Source organism: Clavelina lepadiformis, chromosome 5, assembly GCF_947623445.1.
Source record: "Clavelina lepadiformis chromosome 5, kaClaLepa1.1, whole genome shotgun sequence".
Taxonomy (NCBI): Eukaryota; Metazoa; Chordata; class Ascidiacea; order Aplousobranchia; family Clavelinidae; genus Clavelina; species Clavelina lepadiformis.
The window spans coordinates 6,211,412-6,235,318 of NC_135244.1; the positions used below are offsets into that span (position 1 = coordinate 6,211,412).

General features: G+C 37.2%; 2 protein-coding genes across 4 annotated transcripts; one reads left to right on the forward strand and one right to left on the reverse strand.

Moving 5' to 3' along the window:
- Positions 1-15: 15 nt before the first annotated feature.
- On the reverse strand, positions 16-13,387 carry LOC143460869 (ras-related protein Rab-3C-like). 3 transcript variants are annotated; one of them, XM_076958530.1, is made up of 6 exons: positions 11,520-13,387; positions 5,341-5,568; positions 4,144-4,262; positions 2,736-2,863; positions 1,904-1,964; positions 16-1,233 (listed from the first exon to the last, which is right to left on the reverse strand). In XM_076958530.1, exons 2-6 carry the CDS (start codon positions 5,566-5,568, stop codon positions 1,104-1,106), a joined length of 666 nt encoding a protein of 221 aa, XP_076814645.1. In that variant the 5' UTR covers positions 11,520-13,387; the 3' UTR covers positions 16-1,103. The 3 variants fall into 3 exon arrangements, with proteins under 3 accessions (XP_076814645.1, XP_076814643.1, XP_076814644.1); XM_076958528.1 differs by lacking the exon at positions 11,520-13,387 and adding an exon at positions 8,530-8,692; XM_076958529.1 differs by lacking the exon at positions 11,520-13,387 and adding an exon at positions 7,560-7,743.
- Positions 13,388-17,004: 3,617 nt separating this feature from the next.
- LOC143460688 (cytochrome P450 4F4-like) lies at positions 17,005-21,467 on the forward strand. Its single transcript, XM_076958294.1, has 10 exons — positions 17,005-17,201; positions 17,455-17,599; positions 17,959-18,091; positions 18,236-18,397; positions 18,624-18,783; positions 19,065-19,408; positions 19,900-20,053; positions 20,236-20,331; positions 20,491-20,573; positions 20,693-21,467. The coding sequence occupies exons 1-10, from the start codon at positions 17,043-17,045 to the stop codon at positions 20,859-20,861; spliced, it is 1,605 nt and encodes a 534-aa protein (XP_076814409.1). The 5' UTR covers positions 17,005-17,042; the 3' UTR covers positions 20,862-21,467.
- The last annotated feature ends 2,440 nt before the right edge of the window (positions 21,468-23,907 follow it).

The window sequence follows — 23,907 nt, forward strand, 5'->3', positions numbered from 1 at the left end:
AATCTTTCTCGGCAATTTGCAACCTGGCAAACTATTTTATTGACGAATGGAGCACACCGTAGCAATAACCAATCTATAAACTAAACATCTAATAAGATCATTTTAAGTAACGTAGTATCAGGGCACATTACAACAGACATGTGATAAGAGCCTTCAGTATATGTATAGATAATACAGAAATATCAACGCACACGTCTACCGATGCGGGTAAAAATATAACCGTGAATACAACTACACATGTTTACGGTACGAAACACCAAAAATGCAATGGCAGTACTGTAAAAAATAGAAGCAGAACCGGTAAAATTCGCATTAAACAATGATAAAATTAAGGTGGTTTCCAATTATCCTGAAGCAAATGCATGCTGTAAACGTTTTGTGACCGATGCAAAAACCAGCTATGTTTAACGCAACCAATACCATATGAATTGAAAGTTCTATTGCACGGAAAATTGTAACAAGCACACGATTTAATTGAAATTAAATTTGAAACAAAACAGGCATGTGCAAAAAATGTAAAAACTAAACATTGCAAAAAAGCCGCTGGCTTGAAGGAGAGCAAACATCAATCAATTTTGGGTATGTTGAGTCCAGACACGACCAGGCTAAACGTAACAGCTCGTACCACGTTTTCCATGAGCTATTGCTTAAGCAAACATTTCCAATAGGATACATGTACATAGTAAGAGTTACTTAGCGCGACATAGGTTACGGTTAGTTTGGTTCACGCCAGGTAAAGACGTCACAACTACGAGGGCGATAGTGAAGACAGACGACAGTCATGATTAAACAATAAAACACGGACAAACTATTCGGAATAGTAGCGGCATGGGCGGAAAGATGCTTTATATGCTATTGCACACGCTTCCTAATCGGTGCATTGTATGTTCTCTAACGTAATAACACGGAGTTCGCTGGTACAACAAATAGACATCTAATGAAACAATAAGAATTTGTTGAAAGAAAAGTGACGAAGTAAAAAATATTTTTGAAGATGTACACATATCCCTCCTGATAAAATTACAAGTCTCAAAAACAGTCGTTTTCGTCGACAGGGAAAGGAGCTTCTAAACAGTCGACGACGATAAGCTCCCGACTTGCTCTCAACAGGCACAACCTCCACTGCCCCCGTCTGCGTTGCCGTCCGTCAACCTCGTTCCTTTACTGGCATTGCCGATGTTCGGGTCAAAATCTTGGCTTTCTGACATTTTATCGCAAATTAAGTCGACGAGCCTGGACACAGAAAAAGTAAAGAATGCTGGAAAATTATCAGTTGTTAACATTTTACCCACTATTTCAACTTTTAACTTTTTTATAAGTTGAAAATTTGCAAGAGATAATATTCTAATAACTAAACTATTTCGTACTATTCCTTAAGACTTATATAAGAAGGTTCAAACGTAATTAACATTGGGTGGAAGGAAATGTTTGCAGAATAGGAAATAGCTTAACAGTGGACAAGACCACAATGGGGTCAAAACAATTGTTTGTCTCTGTAATATATGAGCAATTGAGAAAAAATGTCCTACACTAATGAAAACGCCGTTTCAGGTATTAAACATTTATCAGTGACTATTGCGAATGAAATTAGCTACAAGAAAGTAAGTCTAATCCGATATTTATGTGATATTAACTAGTTACACAAATTTTGCGAAGCGTAAAATCTTAGAAATGGGTAAACGTGGGACAAGCAAGATAGCAATGAATTCAAAGCAGAAACTAGACCGAATGCTGTAGAAATGAAATCACATCGATTAATATTAGAATCAAATCGATACAGATTTGAACCAATTCCAACAATATATACAAAATATATATTTTAATCATAATTAGACTATGTTCCTTCATTGATTTTCATGATAACTTAGAAATATGTGAATCGCCACATGTAAAAGACTCTTACTTCTCGAAAACTTCTGTCACGTTGATGTTATCTTTCGCGCTTGCTTCAAAAAACTCGAAACCTGCAAAAGATATAGTCATAAGGTAAAAAGTGATTGATTCTGAAACTGACCTATCATCAAGGTCATAGGACGTATACTGGTTTATGCTACAAAGTTTTACAAACTAAGGCGAAAAATGGTCTTTCAATCTGTTCACGGCAGAAAGAAATGCCGAGTAGTAAGTAATTCATGGAAATCCTTCTTTGTGGCATTGATTACTACAGTATCTCAAAGTTTACAACTTACAATAAACAGTCATCTACTATAGCGAAACGGGGAAAATCTCGTATGAACAACTCGACCGGAAAGCTTAGAAGTGCTCACCAAAGCAAGGTAAAAATAAAATAAGCTAGGCAAGTGCAGAGCAGTGTGCACAGCTGCTTGCAATATTCACATTACATTGCAAAAGTCTATAGTTTATCGGAACCAAACAATCAGCATGGCAACTTAAAAACGTAGTTGGTGTGGAGTAGCATAAATAACGTTGTGTTTCAATGTTTAGCAGTTAATAAAAGATGAGTTTGTGGGAATCAAAACACACAAGCTAAGGGCAGGACTAAATGCGTTTGATCAATATGGAACTGCATTACATCATCGTGCGTGATAAGAAAATCTCGCACAACAACATGGGAAAGAGTTATTTACAATCATCGATTATCTCTTAAGCGCTGAAGTACGATAATGATCTATTGTTAGACCTACCAGGAAATGACAATGCTGTCAGGCCATACGTTAACACAACCTGCAACCTATGTCAGTGGTGATAATGCAGTTATCAGGCTGTTCACTTACCTAACTGGTCGGCGAGTTTCTGACCTTGTTCCGTTTCTACAGTGCGATCTTCGTCGTTCATATCACACTTGTTACCCACCATGATTACCTGTGCGTTGTCCCAAGAGTACGTTTTGATCTGAGTCGACCTGGAGAAGGAAACAGATTGTAAAATAAGCGTGCGGATGGACAACTGGTGCATGCTGTCAACCGAGAACAAATATTTTTTCAATTTGCGCTGGATTTGATTTTTTTGCGCTATGCGTTGTTTATGATCAGTGACAATAAAACGTGATGTATTCTCAGTGAAGCATTTGCCGCTAAGGTGGAGCCAATTTCCCAGCTGGTATAAGTGGCTCGATTGGTGACACGCCATATGCCGCGATTGGCCAATAAAATCAATCGATTTTTGCGACATACCAACGCGGACAGTTTCTCAGCAAACGGCGGACGCAAGTAGAAGATACTGAGCAATAAATTCAACTGACGCTGAAACAGAAGAATGGGTAAGGACATTTATTCACAGCGAGCAACGGCTAGCTTTGGTAAAAGTTTCACAAGCGAAACGGTGATGCACTGATACGTGATCCTGTAATTAAGGCTGGGAAAGCAGCGAGGACGCGTTTTTACATAAATAACAAAATAATATCGTCATGGGAGCAAGTTCAAATTAGCCTGAATAATTCCACCCAAGTTTTTCCATGCTTTTCTCACACATTAATTACGTTGTTGCTCTTGTTCTATCCGGTAATGGTCACGTTTCAATACTTTCGATTTTGTTTCGGTGCCATTGTTATTCCTTTGATGAAATTACTGTAGAATTTCAACAGAAGTATACACAACCAAGCACAAAACTGGAGTAATTATAACCAACCAAAGTCTAAATAGGTGCCCAATATCTTGTTTACCACTATAGCAACACAATACTGAGCACAGGATGCTGGGAAAAGGACATTCATTAACGTTTATGTCGACTTTGTCGTGCCCTGTGACAAGCCGGTTTGTGAAACGTCATTATCTCGGGTTCATTGCACTTCCCCTGAACAGCATTCTAATTTTATTGTACATCATGAGGAACGTACTGTGCGCATAATCATTACTGCAAGAAAACGCAGTAAGAAGAAACAGTGTTCATAGGTAGAAAAAATGGCCATTCAACCAACAGAGGTCTACCATTTTCCTTAAGGCAAAAGCGGTATCTAGTATCTACTGATTAAGCTGGGTCATTATTTTTTCCAGACCTACCGGTCGGTTTTTTTAATACGCCATTTACTCTACTACAGTTTTTACACTTCGTGTCAAGTTATCTATTTTCTATAATCAAAACGAACATGCCATAGATTTGCACAGTAATACTCTTTAAATTTACGATACCAATGAGTAACATCCCATGTGCACGAAATCAATACAACGAATTTACGCTGCTTACCAATCATGTACACTGTTGAAGGAATCTTGGTTTGTTATGTCGTACATGAGTATAAAGCCCATGGCTCCTCTATAATAGGCTGTGGTGATTGTTCTGTAACGTTCTTGTCCGGCTGTATCCTGTCGATGTAGAAATATTGATGATCATGTTGCGTTGTTCACAGCAGATGTATTTAGCAGCGGTAAAAGGCGCGAAAGTGTTTGTTAATCGGGCCAAGAGCTATGACCTTTCGCAAAATGTTCAACGTCATCCCGAAACTGAAGAAGGTAATCGGAAAGTAGGATTTACGTAAGTGATTACTTTCAAATCACCAAGCAAAGACAGACATTTTTGACATAACTTTAAATAAAAAGGGCGGTGTCTACCATAATATTCCCATATACCAAAAGTTTGAGACACGGTGTGTAGAGTGTGGGTATGATATACAGTAGTTAACGGGCCATGATATAAATGGCTTGCTTGTTAGCTGAGAACAGTGCGACGCAAAGCAAGCAACTCACACTACTGTAGATATACGCCAATTTCCAATTCATCATACTTTATGTTTACGCCGCAAAGGAAGTGACCGCGGTGACGTTAATCGCACAGACAAATACCAGCGCAAGAATAGATTTCTTTTCTATTGTTGACATTAAAAGGTTACATACCTCCTCTGTGAAAAGCATAACCGATGATAGTATCATCTATAACGTTGAGGAGATACTTTGGTAAGAGTGGAGTGCCTGACGCAATCCATTGGCGCGTATTGGTTTCTTTTAACGTTTTAATGTCGCGAGGAACAGATATATTAAATTTTAATGCATACACTGCGTCATTTTCATGGGCAGCTGTTCTTTTACAGGAGAATAAAAAAGGTTAATTAAAATAATTTCGAAGGTTTATCGATCCAATTACTAACGTGCAGATCAGGCGCTCAGGCTGTGTTTAGGCGTAAGGCGGAAATTCTACCCATGAAATTTGACATCCCGATCCGTGACGTTAGGTTAAAAATCGTATATTTTTGATGTTCATTGCGAGCATAAATGCGGTTTGCCAACAACATGAAACCACGAAATATTTTTTGGCTGGATTAGTTTATTTATTTTCTTTGCTTGTTCGAAGCAACCAGATTTTTACAGCAACAAAGCAACGCCCTAAACTACTTGCACATTTACAATGACTGATAGTAAAGTATGTTAAAAATTAGCCAATACTGACCCATATTTGAAGCTTGAGTCGCTTATCTTGTCTACAGACTGTCTTAACTTTGAAATCGATGCCGACAGTTGATACGAATGCGCTTGTGAAAGAATCGTCCGCATACCGGAAGAGGAAAGAAGTTTTTCCCACGCTGCTGTTTCCAATTATGAGCAACTTAAACATAAAGTCAAAGTTTTGGTCTGCTGCATCCTTTTGTTGTTGCTGTACAGAACTTGAGTTGGCCATCTGCAATATAATATGAAATTGCCGTCAGCTTGGTCAAGGCGCGCAATGATCAATCGCACGACTAAAATCTAAACATTTCCCAATCACAAAAGGTGGCCGGGAAACAAAACACTCATTTTTTAAAAGAAGCCTTAAAAAAGGAATTGCGGAACTTTTATCCAAAACAAAATAAATTATAACCTGTAAGACTCTCTCGTATCAGGCCAACGCAAAATTAAGAAAGTTCTTTCATTTCTTATCTGGTTGTTAATTGTGTTGATTTTAAATGCGATGTTTTATATCATATCATATCATGTTTAAATATATTGCAATAAACTCCAATTTTGTTTTTTTTTATGAAGCAAAATGGCTAATTCGGCCTTTGTTCAGTGAACTTTGGTCCTAAACAAGAGCAGATTTTTCACTACAAAAGTTGTGCCCATACTTATGGCCACGTGGCACCGAACCGGTAGTCAATTCGTGCAGTAAAGTTTTCAAAAGTTTAAAATTAGAACGTGTGCCTTTTGGTCACACCCAACTGGTTTTCAATACGCTCGAAAGAGGTCCCAACATTTCTAAAATAAGCTGTGATCTGGCTAGAACGCATAATTGTTGTCTTGACAATGGTAAACTACACTGAATAGCATCCAGCCTCTAATACAATGCAGTGTAAGTCAGGCAATTGCTTTTGTAGTTCGTCTATCTCGCTGGAATGTTCGTCGAAAATTTTGAGCCGAATCAAAATTTTTTGCCCTTTTCCCATCAAACCAATCCTAGAAGTTTGCGCACAGAACGTGAACAGTTGTAATCACAACCGCCTCGTTTGGACACAGTTTTAGCTCCTTTAGCGAAAATTTGCAGAACGTACTAAAAACAAGTTTGGTGTGACGATTTGCTGGAAACTTAATGCCACGTTATTAGAAGCTTCATCCCGAAGTTTCTCATAAAAAATGAATGTACTTTGAATGTTAAAAATTAAGGATCAAAACTGCAACAAACTCATTGAAATTCCTTGTCACTGACGCAACACTAAAATCGAAAAAAAAGCATAACACGGAAAGCAAATAATTCAATGAAGAATGCGGAGTCGATGAAAGCATAACGGTTTTGAAAGTTTTGACAAATTATATTAACACTCGTCTTAATCAGATTACACAGTATGGCACCGAATACCAAGCTTTTACTTTTAAGCCAAAACCGTAGTAAGATATTCAAACAAAACATCAGTTTAGTAACGCCTTATGCTAACAAAAGCGGCCGCATAAAAATCTTCCAACTATTCAAACATAAAACAACAATACGATGCTATGCTATCCTTAAAGGAATTCGAGCAACGGCTCCAACAGGTTTTTATATTCGCTCTTAACTCTGAGCGCTCTGCTCGTAAAAAAGGGTAAATTTAAGTAACTATTTGGTTCATTAATTCGATGATATCACAAAAAAGCATGGATGATACTTCCTGTAACAGTATTAATAATATTTCATATTATTCGTCTAATCTAAGCCACGCTAACATCGCGCCGATACCGGATCTAAGATACGCCAAACCAACAAACGATGGTTTCAAATCCAAGAATCCTTTATAATGACAAACTTATGCGTTGCACTTGCCATAGTCCAATATGTACCGATTCAAAAACGTTAAACACTAACTGCCGGTTACCCTAGCAATAAGCCTTAAGTTTGAAGGCCGTTAAGACGAACAGAGGTTTAAGAACGCGCCTTCAAAACAGCACTCTTGGCCATTCATGAAATATTGGTTGAACCAATGTGAAGTTCTGTCTGATTAAACTTCGTACCCAGATATTGAAATACTGTATACTAGTAACGCGACTGCATTACATGCTAAGACAAAAATTCATATTGTTCTGTAAGCTTTAACCAGAAGCTAAGGAAATGACAAACAAACATACCGTGCTTGCCGCCTCAAACAGATTATATATTTAAATGCAAAATTGAACTGGACATTCATCCTTTTTAAGTAGTCAGTTGAGCGATATTGCAAAACTTACGTTTCCGTTTTCCATGGTTGATTCTAGAAACTCTAATCTCTCAAGACTACTTAACCGCAAATAAGTCCAGTACTTCAAATAAACTGGCACAGTGAAACGGTCTATCGATATGGTCGAAAAGAAACGAGAGAACTTCGTAACGAAAAAGCGATCGATTCTCCAAGCCAAAGACCATTCTTTCCTTTTTCCTCTTGGCCGAGCCTTTTTACTTTAATAACCTCGGGGAAATTGCTGCCTTATTAGTTGGAACGTTGCCGAATTAGTTAAACAGTGGCCAACGAAAATCGGAACTTTTAAATAGATTAAAAAAAGAGTTATCCATTTAAATCAAGAAACCTCTATTTTCAAAAGTGGTTTGCAAACTCTGGCACACAAACAACTGCATTTTAACAGATTTTACAAAATCTTGTTTTGGTAACGCAGTTTGAACAGAAAATATTAGTTTTATGATTCTTTTCACAGTTATAAACAACCTGTGATGGTGATCTGATTAAAACACAAAAACTATACCACTTGCCGTGCAATCACATTATAACACGCAAGCCTTTTCCCTACGAGTTTCATTAGTTCTATACTCTATGAGTCTGTGATAATTGAAATCCCACGCGTAAATTCATGGATGTAGTTTAACTTGAGCAACGGCAACGAATTTTTTTGGATTAGGCCGACTGCGTCTCTTTGTTACTAAAGGTTGGTTTGCCATATGCCAGCCTTAATCAAATCACCTGGCTAAATAGTTTCAAGCCTGGCCAATAAAGAAACGCGTGGGCATGGGAAAAAGACTGGTGTTTGTAACCGTCAGAACTTTTTCTAGTGCAAACGCTGCGCTAAAGAATCTGGGAAACAAAAGCGAAACTCAGCCCAAAGCTTCACCACAAAGAAAAGCGCAGCCATAATACAAGATAATGCTGGCAAACAGCATGAATGGACAAACGCAAGCACGCAACATCTTTTTCAGCTCAACACATACCTCGACACCAGCTTCATGCTTCATTGCTATGTTTAGGATATGAATTCTTATTTGTCAAAAACTTTATAAGCAACAACGCTGTCCCATTTATTGAGTTTACAACAACAGCTCTAATACCTTAATATTTATAAAAACTCCAGCAACCTGCAAAAGCATTAACGAAAAATGCTTCGGTTTTCCGTTGATAAACGTAATAGGCCTATATCAGTGCAACACGGAAGTTATTAACTGTAGCAGCGTGAAAAGTAGAATTTTTGAAAATTAAAACGTTGCATCCAAACCTGAAAACAATTGCTTCTGAAGCGCATTGTGGGTCTAAAACTCAAGCTCTGATTATCTCATCGATTTCTTCAATCAATATTTCAAACCGAGCGTTTTAAGCCGATGAAAAAAGATTTACGGCCTGAAACGATTCAATACTGTTGTGCTTAGATCGCGTGAGATTCTCCATAAGGCTACCAAACATCTACAGCATGTTCGTATTTATGTTAAATATAACGATCTACCATTGGGCAACGCGTGTCAATCAATAAGAACATTTTTCTGGACACTGTGCATTATCTAGTAGTATCTCGAAGGGCTAAGTAACGGGTACTTCTGATATTGCTTTCGAACTTGTTGCAACTATACTTCGGACTTGGTCATGATCCATAACGGTTAGGTTTTAGATAACAGAGTTATCTTGATGCACAGCGCTGTTAATCTTAATGTATGGTTAGCTTTGCTTGCCAACACAAAATAACACTTGATAAATAATAAAGTTGCTTGCATACGTAAATGCGTCCTTAATAAGGCGGGAAGCTTAAAGTACTTTCTCAAATTACCATTTTCCTCACACCAAACTGATCACGGTAATGAAACCACATGCTACTAAGCAGTAAGACCATTCATGGGTATGGCAGCGGTGGCATCAAACAAGGAAAGCTGCCCAATTCAAGCTGATACAATGGAACAAAACAAGGTCGGTTTTAATATTTCATGAAGTCCTTCTTTTCAAATTACCAGCTGTATGGTATATCACTGTCAGTACTGTGGTTAGTGTACAAAATAAAGTAAATCATGTAGTCTGGTTTGCATAACTGCTATCTGGTTTCAACAATTACTTAAACGGCATCATTACAAAAACCTGTCATATTACTTAATCTATGCTTCGATCCTGAAGCCTAAACAAAAAGTTAATTGTGATGTATATGCTGTAAAACGCAACTCATAACCAATACAGCTCTACTGCTGGTGAATAAACTTACAAAGCACAACATAAAATATGTATATCTCTGTTACATCAACTTAATAAAGTACAATCATGGTAGTGGTGGCAAAATTTTTAAACTTAATAAAAGTATTGAATTACAGATAACACGGGGATTCAGGGAAGACAAAGACAGCGCATATGCACCACAGTCATTTCATATCAAACGCCCTATGCTAATAAACAGCTCCATTTTTAATCACCATGTCAGCATACAGCTTCTTTCATACCATATAAACATCAACAATAAGTCTTATTTTACATTTACACACATTAAATTCATTACAGTATTAAGGAATGTATTTTGTATTTCAGGTAACATTACATTATAGTAAAGAACCAATGCACAGTGAAAATTGTCAAGTAATTAAGACATTTTCTGAAATCAATCAAACCAATAAGTACTTTCAGTTTTGTAACTGCAAAACCTTGAGCAGTTAAACCAGAAATCAGATACAGTCGACTCCGCTTAATTCGGACACTTTGGTTCCGCTCACTTTTGGCCGAATTAAGCGGAGAAACGGCTTTGTCCGAATTAAGCGGAAAATCAATTGTTCGTTTCATGGTCATGCGTAAAGGCAAACAACGCATTTAAAATACTGCAATGTTGCGTAATAAATGAATTGCAGCTGCGCTATACTGCAGTAATTGGCACTGATCGCATAAAACGCACAAGAGTTATACCTTCAGGTTAGTTGTATTGCTTACAGTATTTCGATACCAAACGATTCAACAAATACTGTATATTACTGTGTAACACTATGACTATGCGAATATGAAGCCTGCACGGCGTAATATGAGTTCATTGTCAATTGTTACAGCATCGATCGTCATTGTTTCACCATAATCACTCATAATGCAATTGCGTGGTAAAACGAACAAAGTACTGTTTATTGTGTCATAACCTAACGATAGGAATTGCGAACCTGTGTCCGAATTAAGCGGAGAATTGTCCGAATTAACAGGAGTTTTTTTTATGTTCAATTTTTGCTTTTGTTCCGTTCCTGAGCATTTTGGCCGAATAAAGCGGTTGTCCGGGTTATCCGGTGTCCGAATTAAGCGGATTCGACTGTATTTTACATATTTAAAACACAAACAAAAAAAACATAATTAAAACAAATTTATGCATAATTTACAATTTAAAGTGAGAGTATAGAGCAAAAACAAGTTGACTGTAATACTTATTTTTAGGGATGGGGCGATACGAAGCCAAACCCGAATAGATTCACCGAATATCGTCTTTGTAGAAGATTCGGGAGAACACGAATACCAACAATGCCAAACCCGAATACAACATTACTTATAAATTTGCTAACTTTGTTAAAAAATGATGATCTAGTTTCACGACGAAGCTAAAATAGAGTCAGCAATACTTACAATGAAGGTCGTTTTCCTAACGATTTTGCTTTTTCATTCGTTTTTTAACACAGTTTTTTTTGAAAGAAAGTGACTTGTTTATCGATTACGTCATGTTACAAATAAGACTTGACAACTTTTGGATTAAATTTTCATGTTTGGTTCATGTTCGAATCACGAATAGATTCGTTCATGTTGACCTTCATGATATTCGGGTTTGTGCAAACCCAAATAATCTTCCTTGTGGCACATTCCTACTTATTTTACGACGTGCACCTCATTTCTAGAAGTAATAGTTTCTCAATACACCATTAAATAATTATGATAAGTTACTAAGTATTACTGATATTTAGTTGACCAGAATACAAAAACATCCAATACTTACATTTCTTCAACAAACTTTGATGTGGTGCTTCAAGTATCAGAATGAATTAAAGAAATTAGTTTTTACATACAAATTACAAAATATATTATTCATGAAATTTAAACCTTCCTGCAAATGCAGTTGGTTATTTAAAAGTCAGTAAACGTAGATATATACCGATAATACAATGCGTATGAAAATTAATAACTGACAGTCAACAATATTACCAAACGAAGTGTTTGCAAACAGTCAGTATTTCCATTACCCCAGTGACCATAATAATACCGCTTCCAGTGTGTCACTGCTTCAGCTAATCTTTCTGACAACCAGAGGTAGAGAGTCATTACTTTGAAAGTACCGTAGTTAACAGTACCAATACTTGGTAAAAAATGTACCGACAGTTCCGGTATTCGGTATTATTTTAAAAAAGTCTTTCAGTACTTTTTCGGTACTTGGTACCTGTACTTTTTGTGTACAAGGTGCTGCTGCAAAATGCTTTCCGTTATTATTCCCCAAGTAAAGGTTACTCCCAGTCAAAACATATGCGACATTGCTTGCAATTTTACTTGACATTTCTAGATTAAAAAAGATGAACAGATGCTAAAATTAGTATCAAACATGTATTTTTGAAAACATACAGCTGTTTAAAATTTTGAATTATCATGTGAAAAGTACTGAGTACCGGGGCCGACTGAAGTTTCTTGAAAAAAGTAATTCAGTATTAAGATTCGGTTCTTTTGAAACAAGTAACGGTACTGAAAAAGTACCGCGGTACAGTAATTTGGTACTATAGTACTATGGTACTGCCCGCCTATGCTGACAACACTGTGGAAACTTTAGTCTACACATATAATACTTAAAATACTGAAAAGAACACATATGATTTGTGAAAAATGGACAGTAAACATCTAGAAATACGTTGGCAATGTCTGTTACAATACAATTCACTAAGTTAGTTTTAATGAGAGAATGCTTTCCTGTCTTCTCCAGGGGGGTTGTAAACATTTTTGTGGGAGCGACAATACTTCGATTAGTTATTTATATACTGTATGTACATCAACAAAAAATAAAATAAAATCCAATTTATAAAATGCATTATAAAGGACAAGTAGACAAGGACAATACAAGAGCAGTCTAGTATACAAGTGCACAACCACAGGGTGCTTTTGTATACTAGACCCCAGCTACTGAAATTGTGACATCATCTGGTTGTGCATTTGTATATTAGACCCCATTTTTGTTGGTAAAATATTAGCATCTGGAGAAGTCAAATTTACAAATTTGGCTCTATGGTATACCAATATATAACAGCTCACAATTAATGCTATAAATAGTTATTTACTCTACTTAGCTTGACATAAGCAGCCTTAAGAGACACAAAGAACCACAGTGTTTCTGAATGGTTTAAGAAAATTTACATATTATGATAAAAAAATTTACGTCATGTCTTAGTTTAAGATTAAGAGTTCATTAGAAGTGAGACATTAGAGCTGAAATAAAATGTATGATATCTACAGTTAGTAAAACATCAAAATCAGAAAAAAATGATTACAGTTTCCAGTAATAAAATTCGGGCATTCATTCACATTCAGCATTACAGTTTGCTTACGCTGATATAAAAAGTTTGCTTACGCTGATGATTTGGCAATTATGCATAGAGCAGAAAACTGGCAGGAGTTGGAGGGGTCCCTAACCCAGGATATGGCAACTATATCCACTTATCTTCAGAAATGGAAGCTGAAGCTCAGTGTAACCAAAACGGTGACGGCTGCCTTCCACCTTTACAACAAGGAGGCAAAACGTGAGGTCAACATCACTGTTGATGGACGTCTTCTCCCTTTCACTGCCGAACCAACATACCTTGGCATAAAGTTGGACAGGGCACTCACGTTCCGTCGACACCTGGAGTCACTTCGCCCAAAAACTAACAACACGCGTTGGGCTTTTGAGACGACTGGCAGGATCTAGCTGGGGTGCTGGATGTTCAACACTTCGCACAGCCACCCTGGCTTTGGTCCACTCTTCCGCCGAGTACTGCACACCAGCTTGGTGTCGTAGTGTTCACACTCGTATCATAGACAAGCCGATTAATGACGCTCTGCGCTTAGTGACTGGATGTCTGCGCCCCACACCAACAGACAACCTGTTTGTCCTAGCAGGTATCCACCCATCTGAGCTCCGCCGCAAGAGAGCCACACTGTCTCTAGCACGCCGAGCACTGGAGCCTGGGCATCTTCTGCATGACCGGCTCCTGTCTCCTCCACTTAGAGGACATCGGCAGCTTAAGTCGAGGCACCCATTTGTCCCTGCTGCTTTAGATTTACTGGATGACTTCAACCAGTCAAGCACCAATGTGGCAAGCTGGGCGGATTACAAATGGAGTATGGAGTGGCAAGAAAATTCCTCCAGACTCCATGGTTTTATTCCGGAGGCCAGTACATCACCACCGGGAATGCATTTTCCCAGGTGTGCTTGGACCAAACTCAATCGCCTTCGAACTGGCGTTGGCCTCTTCCGCTCAATCATGCACAAATGGGGCATGGCTCCATCTGCGGCATGTGAGTGTGGTGCAGAAGAGCAGACTGCAGACCACGTCATAACATCTTGTCCGACATACCGCCATCCTTATGGGAACCGTGGTCTGATAACAATGGATGAAAACCTGCACTGTAAAAAATCTTTTCTAATTATAAGTCAGTGAGACAATTGAGACTAACTATAAGCCATACTTTTTGTTGGAAGACTAACTATTAGTCTCAATTGTCTCACTGACTTATAATTAGAAAAGATTTTTTACAGTGTGGTCAGCTGGCTAACAAACACTTGCCCTACAATATGAGGTTTTTTGCTCACTCTCTCAAGAAACCATCTACTCCAAACGAAGAAGAAGAAGCATTACAGTAAATCATGAATTTTCAAGTGAAACGCTTTTCTTCCAAAATTAGATTTTACGTTAATATGAAGACAAAGACCAATAACTAACCAATGTTTAGCTTGCCAACTTGCCAATGTTTAGCACTTTTTATGGAAACCATGCATGTTAAAAACGTAAAAGGAAAAGGGGCTCTCTCTGGTGGCAAAAATTCCAAAATTTTAAGGACCTAAATCTTAAAACTTAGTTTTGCAGTTTGGCTAACACACTGAAAATGTTTTGTATTAATTTTACAAATGTTAATGGCTACGTAGCAAATAGCACCTTCATGCATGTGATGCCTTATAATGTTCACAATAAAATGGTATAATGCTCAATCCTTGAAGAGTAAAAACAAACAATATAACCCTTGACGAACACTTGGAAAGCCAGCTTGCGTTTACAAGTAACCCAAGTAGTGCGGTACTGGGTACCTAGCCTAACTTTTCTGATGTGTGCTGGCGTAGCCCATTGTACTTAATGGCGTCTACTAAAACCATGTTAATCAAAGATGTAAAATAAAAGAAGGAAATAATACACTAGTATTAACGGGAACTATTTCAATCCAAAATCTTCCTAATAAACTTTGTTATCATATAATAACAACCTACAGTAGCCTACTTCTATTGAGGCTATCTTAAACTTTTTTTATTGACAAACAAACATGCGCCGAAGCACACACATAACTTGACGTGGGGAGCACGACATATGGCCGCGGGAAAGTGGCCGCGAACAAACTCACCGGGGTCAACTGAACGTGACGTAAATTGACCGCAGACAAACTGACTGTGACATAAACTGGCCGGCGATCAAATTAACCGTCGATAAATTGGCCGGCGATCAAATTAACCGGCGACAAATTGGCCGTCAAAAGGTCAAAATTTTAAACTCGGTAGTATATGATATGTAAAGTAAATATTTGTTTGTAACTATTTCCTTTGTTTTTAACAAAATTGTTTTTTATTTCAATACACATTGAAACGTTTATTGAAATAAACAGAAATATTTCCGGAAATACGAGAAATACGAGTAACAACATTAAAAGACGTTCACTGCAAAACACATATGACACTACATAATATGGGCACTAAAATTTACACAAGCTGTTATTTGACAAACAAGGAAGTTTATTGCGCAAATTGTAGGTTGTGGGCGATGCCTCTGAGAAAATCTAATATGTCACGGTTTGCAAAATCTTCAACGATGGTTTGAAGTCGCGCATCCAGATCCTTGTATTTTCTCCTTTTGGCAGGAGGCCCTTGGGCACAGAGCGCCTCAATCTTGTTTTCATAATCTCATCAAACAACTCGTCTAGACTGGGAAAATGTATGTAACAATAAGAAATCTATGAATATGGGTCACCGTACAAGGGGCCAAAAAACTCTACGAGTGGCAACCTTGACTGCAATACAAATACTGGATAGTGACTAGATAGTGAATTAGAATTTTGACCTTTTGACGGCCAATTTGTCGTCGGTTAATTTGATCGCCGGCCAATTTATCGACGGTTAATTTGATCGCCGGCCAGTTTATGTCACAGTCAGTTTGTCTGCGGTCAATTTACGTCACGTTCAGTTGACCCCGGTGAGTTTGTTCGCGGCCACTTTCCCGCGGCCATATGTCGTGGAACCCTTGACGTGGATGATACACGTCTCTGAAGTAGGTGGCGTGTGCCTCCAGCGGTGCCCTGCCGTTCCCTAGCGGACCGGATGACAAATGCTGCCGTTGGCTGCAAGAAAACAAATCTGCACAAGGCAACCTTCTGCAAAACATTTGCATTCAAAGTGAATGTTTCACCATGTACAAGTCAAGCAGCCTGTTTATAAAGGCGTTTAGATTAGGAAAATGGTTATGCGAAAGTTGATTTCAGCTATTTAAAGTTTTAATGTCCAATAAATCTTTAAATTTAACTCCAGAGGTAGATTTACATTAAAAGGTATGTCCAGGTTAGGTTTAAGTTACCATGTTATTTTTTTCCAGTAAAATAGCGGCAATTCTTATCGTCGCGTTAACAGAGCGTTTGTTTATGCAAAGTTATACTTATAGTGCTTTACAGTAGTAATGTTATATCGTCAGCTTGGTAGCCGAGTGGTTCGAAGTTCAAACGCTGACCTCACAATAAATGTGCCTCAGGTTCTGTGTTTGATAACCATCAGCTGCGCCATACCGTTGTAATGCCTTTGGGCAAGGTATTAACAACACTTGCTCCCCCGTATGGAAAGAAAGCGTGTCCAGTGCACAACATAGCTATCTGGTGCAAAAAATGTGTCTAAAAAGCAGGGCTTTGGAGCAGGCGTAAATGTTAAATTGCTCCAGCTCCAGCTTCGGAGCTCTCTTTTATCATAAATTAGCTCCGGAGCTCATTGATACCACTGCTTCGGTTCCAGCTCCGGCTCCATTACGTCATAAATTGAAGTTTAAGGAAGCGTTTCAAAATAAACACAAACAAAACAACACAATCAATGAACACAAAACATTTATTTATGCACTAAGAAGTGTTTAAAAACCATTCGTACGAAGGAATAATATTGCCTCTATTAATTTAATTAATATTGCCTCTATAAAGTCTTGAAATAGAGGAACAAAAATACCTTGGCATTAAATGAACCGCTTTTATTAGGTCAAATATAGCAATGATATTGTTAATTGCTTTGTTGCTTACCGTTGGTGTTGTTTTGATGACATATCTTGTCAGACCCCTTCTTACCACACTTCGTTGGCGAAAGGAAGGAAAGATCAAAATGAAAGGTATAGGACTAGAACCTCACTGGTTACTTGGATCCCTACATTTAGTAAGTCACAAGTCTGCTACACCTTTTCATGTAGGTTAAAGACAATATTATATGTGTAATATACTGGTACAGTATATACGGGAATTTTTCTATTTATATGTTGTACTTCTGGTTCTGTAAACTTCGTGCTTGGCTGGCCACAATCAGATTTCCATTGTTTGACGTTGCTTTTGATTCCTTGCATGAATAAATGTTGTGTACATTATGTAGCATTTAGAATGTTTAATTGGTGTATGTACATTGTATTGTATAGGTACAGGTAACCGAGGAATCCTTTAATTTTATGGAAAGTTTGTTGCCATTGTATCCAAAGATTGGACAGTTGTGGATGGGACCATTTGTATGGTATCTTACTCTCACTCACCCACATGTACTAAAACCAATTTTAGCAACAGCTGGTATGATACGCATTTCATTCTTTTTTCACTGACCTTTTTTTAGATAATTAATTTTATGTAATTGAGCTGTACGTTAACTTACAAAATTATGGTATGTGATTGTGCGATGTTCTAACTTGTACGTGAACTTGTGAAAAATGAACTTATACGTGAAGTAAATAGTGAAGACTTTTGTCTGCTATCAAAATTAATAATGATCATCGACACATAACTGGCCACATGTTCTTTTTAGAGAACGAATGGCTGGCAAATGTAAGAAAGCAAAAATATACCTCTAAGGATGCATCATACCTGCGAGTGCAATTTGTTTTTTTTTGGTTATTTGTAAGCCTTATATGTGTCTTTTATTATGTTCTTAGAGCCCAAGGATGAGTTGGGATATGGATTTTTAAGGCCATGGATAGGAGATGGGTTGTTAGTTAGTAAAGGAAAGAAATGGCATCGAAACAGGCATTTACTTACCAGAGCTTTCCACTTTGATATTCTTCGTGGGTATGTTGTTGTAGCCTGTAATAAGTTTTTATTTAGATTTTGCACCATATAAATGTGATAATTGCTGCAAATTGTAACTTCGTTCTCATGAAAATTAAAACTTTTTCATAAACTGTGTTGATATTATATTTATATGCTTTTTAGGTACACAGAAATCTTTAATTCATGTGCAACAACGATGTTGGACAAATGGGTAACAATGCCTCAGTCAGCTCCAGTGGAAATGTTTAAGCATGTTAGTTTAATGACACTTGACAATATGCTACTGTGCACTATGTCATGTACCACCAACTGTCAAACTGACAGGTATGAACTGTAGTGTTCATAAATTATATGAACTGAAGATTACATGTATATACCGATATTTTAGTATGCAGAAGCAATAGTTACCGATTTTTGAAATTTTAATAAAGCGTGATTAAAATTTCATTCAATGTATATCAAAATGTATGCAATTATGTATTCCTTAGGGTTATATGTTTGCTACAATTTACAGCATTGTTTAACTGTGTGGTTCATAAATGTATTTCAGCAAGGAGAATAGATACATAAAAGCAGTATTTGACCTGGGAGAGATTGTCATGAATCGAATGTTCAACCCTTTAATTCATAATGATTTTGTTTTCTACTTGACACCAATGGGCCGCCGATTTAAAGGACATTGTGAATATGTACATGCATTTGATGAAAAGGTTTGTTATGCTTTTTTACCCTAAATATACACATAAATGCATGATTTAAGTTTAGTACAGCCAGAAATTTTAAAATAACTTTTGAGGGAATTAGTGGTTTTGGGATTAGTTAAGTTTGATAAATTTTTTTGAAATACTTGCATAATTATTGCCTTTGCTATATGCTTAGAAAAGTTACACTAAGATTTTTAGGTGTACGTGGATGCATATAAGTCATCTTCCGATTCTTATTGTGCCCTCTACTTCAAAGTTTAAAACCAAATTCTATTTTGTTTAAATAGATAATCCAAGAAAGGAAGGTTCTTATCAAATCAAGTTTAGAATCTCTGACCAATGATAGTAAAATGCATGGTGAAGATAGTGGAAATGTTGAACTGTACAAAAAAGCTACTGGGAAAAATCTTGACTTTCTCGATATTCTGTTATTAACCAAAGATGAAGATGGAAAAGGCTTGAGTGATAGAGAAATTCGAGATGAAGTAGACACCTTCCTCTTTGAAGGGCATGACACTACTGCAAGTGGAATATCCTGGGCTTTTTACTGCCTTGCAACTTATCCTGACTACCAGGAAAAATGCAGGGAAGAAGTGAGAAGAGTTTTGGGTGACAAAGAATTTATATCATGGTTTGTTTGGCTTAGTTCACTGCAATGGTTTCCAACCTTTGTCTCATGAACTTTTATTTCGGGATTAACCAAGATGTTATCTACATACAAAAAAATTTAACTGAGCAAATAACAGTTCCCATTATCAAACTTTACTCCTAATGCAGTTAATCTTGATACTTAACTCTTAATACAATACCACATTGTAATTTTTTTAATAACAAAAAATTGCAGTGTTTGGGAATAAAATTGTTTGCATATTGGCATGCCATGTATAGAGAATGTAGAAATGATGTCATCAAATGGTTTGAATCCATATGATAATCTGCTTAATATGGTCCCAGGGTCCCCTATTAAAAAAGTTGAGAAACACTGGTTTAATGCAGACAGGTTATGTTTTAACTTCAAAGCCTTTCATTTATCAAAGTCTATAATATTCCACTATTAATGAAAAAGATATTATGGACTAAATCAAAAGGAATTCAGAAGTTTATTAGATGTGTTTATTGCAGGGATGATGTGGCTAAACTTTCATATCTGACTATGTTTATAAAAGAGGTATTACGACTTCATCCTCCAGTATTTACGATTGCGAGAAAGTTGTCTCGGCCACTGACATTTCCACGTGGGTTTGGCAAGGATCAAACTTGTTTTGACAAACAAGCTGTAAGCAACAAAGGACTAACAATGTCATTTGAATATATTAACATAGTAATTAGTGAGATTTTGATTTTCAGAATTTTGTTATGAAACATGTGTTTCAACAAATACAGAACTCGGGTATAATATGTTTGATAGTATGAAATGCAGTGGCATTTGTAAAAGTGTAATTGATTCTTATGGTTTAGCCAACTGGAAGCAGCCAAACATTTAATGTAGGAACAGCTCTCAACATTCCCATATACATGTTGCATAGAAATCCAACTGTTTGGGAAAATCCTAAGGTAAGCAATGCAACTTGATTACAAGTAAGTAATACTACTAATTAGTGGAAATTAAAGTAACACGTGTACCGTAACTGATCAAAATTGAGGATCTCACCAGCCACCAAGTATGATAAAATATTCATGTCCTTTTTTAGAAACTTTTTTTTAATGAAACAGGTTTTCAAACCATTGAGATTTTCAGCAGAGAACAGCAAAGATCGCTCTGCCCATGCTTATTTGCCATTTTCAGCCGGCCCAAGGTGAGATAGTGAGCCAAGTGCAGCTTTCTATTTATGACCAAAAGTGAAATTACTTCATTGATAAATTAGTTTTGTTTTTTAATGGCAGTCAGTTATAAAAATATTGTTTTTCCCAATAGGAATTGTATTGGAAAGAATTTTGCCATAACAGAAATGAAGGTGACTTTGTGCAAAGCCCTGCAGCGTTTTAGATTTTACATTGATCGCGAATGTCCTAAGCCTGAAATCCACCCTACTGTGGTACTGAAAGCCAGGCATGGAATTTTTGTGAAAATGGACCCACTATGAGCTCTTTACTAACTTATTGGTGCTGAAAGTTTTTTTTTGTTACAATTAGTCTGCACTTGCTTAGCAACTAATGCCATGTTTGTACCTTTTCTTTTTGCCAATGAACCAACCCAACATATTTTATGGCTGCATTACTTGACTTATACATGTTAGATTTCCAATCAAAAACATAATCAATAAGTTATCGTGTTTACTGTTGAGATACCTATTATTTTCATTGTTAAAGTATGCAGTTCGCTTTACTCATACTATACCACCGCCTTTGTTACTAAGGTTACTTGTCGTTTTGTCAGATTGAAACGGTGTTTGCTCTGTTCAAACTTCCTCTATTTGCTGTTTTACAATTTACCGGTTTTAGCTTTAAACTGTATTATGTTTTTAATCAACTCTGTTTGTTTTGTCTGTTGCTTCTCATAGATACTGAAGAAGCCATTTGTAGGCAAAATATATTTATGATTTATTTGAGATTACAGTAAAACATCAGTTGTCATATCCATGAACTTCTGCTGTTGGTTGGATATGGTTTGTTTTGATAGTTTTTGCAATGAACTACTTAATGCATGGCAATAAACGGTTGTGCTGCTTTAAAATATTTGCCTGCATTATATAATAGCGACCACTGTAAAAAACGAAACGCCACACTCAATTCTCGCGACTTCTTGTAACCTTTGACACACAACAGGACGATCTTATTTTCGAAGTTCTCACTGCTTTCAACGAAGAGAACAAGCTCTTACATTGCCAGGTCGCGAAGCTGATCGGCACACTCTACAAAGCAGTTTTGAAGATCTTCCCTACCGAGAGGCTTACCACCACTCTTGGACATCAAACCATGGGTTCCAGCCTTGGAGATTTTATGTTCAGAGCAGCATGCCATTCTATCAAAGTGACGGTCACTTGCGTACAAAAACGCATTTAGCCAACGTCCTCTCATCAAGTATCGCGATCAAAACGGCCGCAGTCATTACGGCCAGCTCATTTCAGACAACATTGTCTTACCGGAAGTACATCTGCTGGATTCGTATCGACCAGCAAGAAGTTTTGCTTTCCGAATTCTGGGACACAACTATACTTTATCGCAGGTGCATCAACTTAACTTTGTCGCCTATACACATCAACTACAATGCACCTGTCTACGAGAAAATTCTCAACAGTCTTTTACTGATCTTCAATCGATGCTCAGCTCTATGTCTGAAGCCAACCTTCTTAAGGAGAAAATACGACATTTCTTAACAAGCCTTATTACGACCAATGAAACTATGGTCAATGGTCACTACGTCGCAGACACATTCGCACATGCCGCGAAACAATCGTTACTCCTTGCACTGTCGCAGATTGTGAATCCATTCCCCTTAGCCCTTATATTCATGCTGCAACTCCATGCAATGATGTGGGTTCTTGTAATGAAAATTCCTTTGTTAACCTGCCTCGTTTTATCTTGATTACTTCTTGTGTTTTGTTTCTGCTTCGGGCATTCCTTAGTCGTAGACTAAGATTACTTCACGGTTCGTATTGTCACAAACGAACATCTTTTGAGCTGTGAGGTTGTGTTGCTTTTCTACTATTGTTGTTTTACTATTAAACTTATTCTATTATTGCAGATGAATGATTTACGTTAAATAAAGCTAAGAATAACGGCATCATTTAGTACACCATCTTCCACACCATCGGGTTTATCCGATCATCTCCGCACCATTTGCAGTGTCTCCCGTATTCGCGTTTGACAACACCAACATCAAGCACCAGTTGCACATTCACAATAAACTTTAATGTCGCCTTTGCCTCGACGTTTTCGTGACCAACCGTCTTTTTCTGGACTTTTTGATGACGCGCCACCCGCTTCATCTTCTCGCAATGATTTCGCAGAAACCCAAACAATTTAAGTTTCATTATTTGTATCAATTTGCTTTTATGTACCGTTAATTTCATGTGCATGTACCATCTTGTTGTTTTCCTCTGTCTTTCGTCACCTTCATTTTTGGTAAATTTCTTTCTTCTCTCTTATGTTTATCATTTTCACTGTTTCAACTCATCTCATTAGGAGATGCAGTTTGCTTGAACAACCTTCACCCCTCTAGTTTTTCCAGAGACTTTTGTCGTCACTACCGTTGCTACCAACACCACTTCAGCATGTCTGTGTTTCTAGAATCTTCTGCTTCTAGTTAACTCACTGAAGATAATGTGTAGGCTACTTTTAAGTTTTTTGTAAATATGCAGAATACAGGTAAATAATTGAGGGCGAGTAAAAACAGGGGAAAATATGAGGGCGTCGGATGGTATATACGACCAACGCTATTTAATAAACTTATTATTAAACTTATTCATTAATTAATAGATTTAGAATTACGCAGTGTGACAAAACATATGTGACCTCACCTTTTGCAGCTTTGCTAGATATTTGTATTTGTAAAAGAACAACAAACACTAAAAACATTAAGATTTAATAAAAAATAAACTTTTGAAAACATAGAGCCTATTTCTCAAAAACTTGAAATATTCATTTTAAAAGTTTCGAGTATACTGAGACCGACTAAAATTTCTTGAAAAATGTAAAAAATTCATTACAGGGAATCGGAACTTTTTTCCAAAAGTACCGAGAGTACCGGTATCAATACTGAAAAAGTGCTGCGGTACAGTAATTCGGTACGCTATAGTACTGCGGTACTGCCGTATACCTCTGTAGGACAAGTATATAGATTTTCTCGTCTCGCCAGGCTTCCGAACTGTATAAACGTCGAGTTGGTGTTCGGGAATTCGTTGCCAGGGAAGGTTGTTACAAAAATTGCGAGCGCCTCATGCGGTTCTACTACGCCGTACGGTCGTTTTAAAATCATTCTACATATCGGTGCCATCAATGAGCAGTGAATCCTGATTTGTTTTGTTTTTAACCGTTTAATTTATGAATATAAAACGTTTTTATACTTCTGCGTTAAGTGTACGATTCGGGTCTCTTGCAGCCTGGTATTTACTCAGAAGCACCGATCTAATTTTTGTTTTAGTTATTTTTTCTGTTATTGTGGTCTGTATTAAGCTAGACAGCGTTTCA

Bases quoted from the DNA above. Each gene is read 5' to 3' on its own strand.
- LOC143460869 (XM_076958528.1), bottom strand. From the start codon at position 8,553: ATGAAGCATGAAGCTGGTGTCGAG. The intron at 5,569-8,529 runs GTATGTGTTGAG...ATTATATTGCAG, and splicing joins AGCATGAAGCTGGTGTCGAG to ATGGCCAACTCAAGTTCTGT. The intron at 2,864-4,143 runs GTAAGCAGCGTA...TTCCTTCTCCAG, and splicing joins TTCAACAGTGTACATGATTG to GTCGACTCAGATCAAAACGT.
- LOC143460688 (XM_076958294.1), top strand. From the start codon at position 17,043: ATGATATTGTTAATTGCTTTGTTGCTTACCGTTGGTGTTGTTTTGATG. The intron at 17,202-17,454 runs GTAAGTCACAAG...TGTATTGTATAG, and splicing joins TACTTGGATCCCTACATTTA to GTACAGGTAACCGAGGAATC. The intron at 18,398-18,623 runs GTATGAACTGTA...AATGTATTTCAG, and splicing joins ACCAACTGTCAAACTGACAG to CAAGGAGAATAGATACATAA.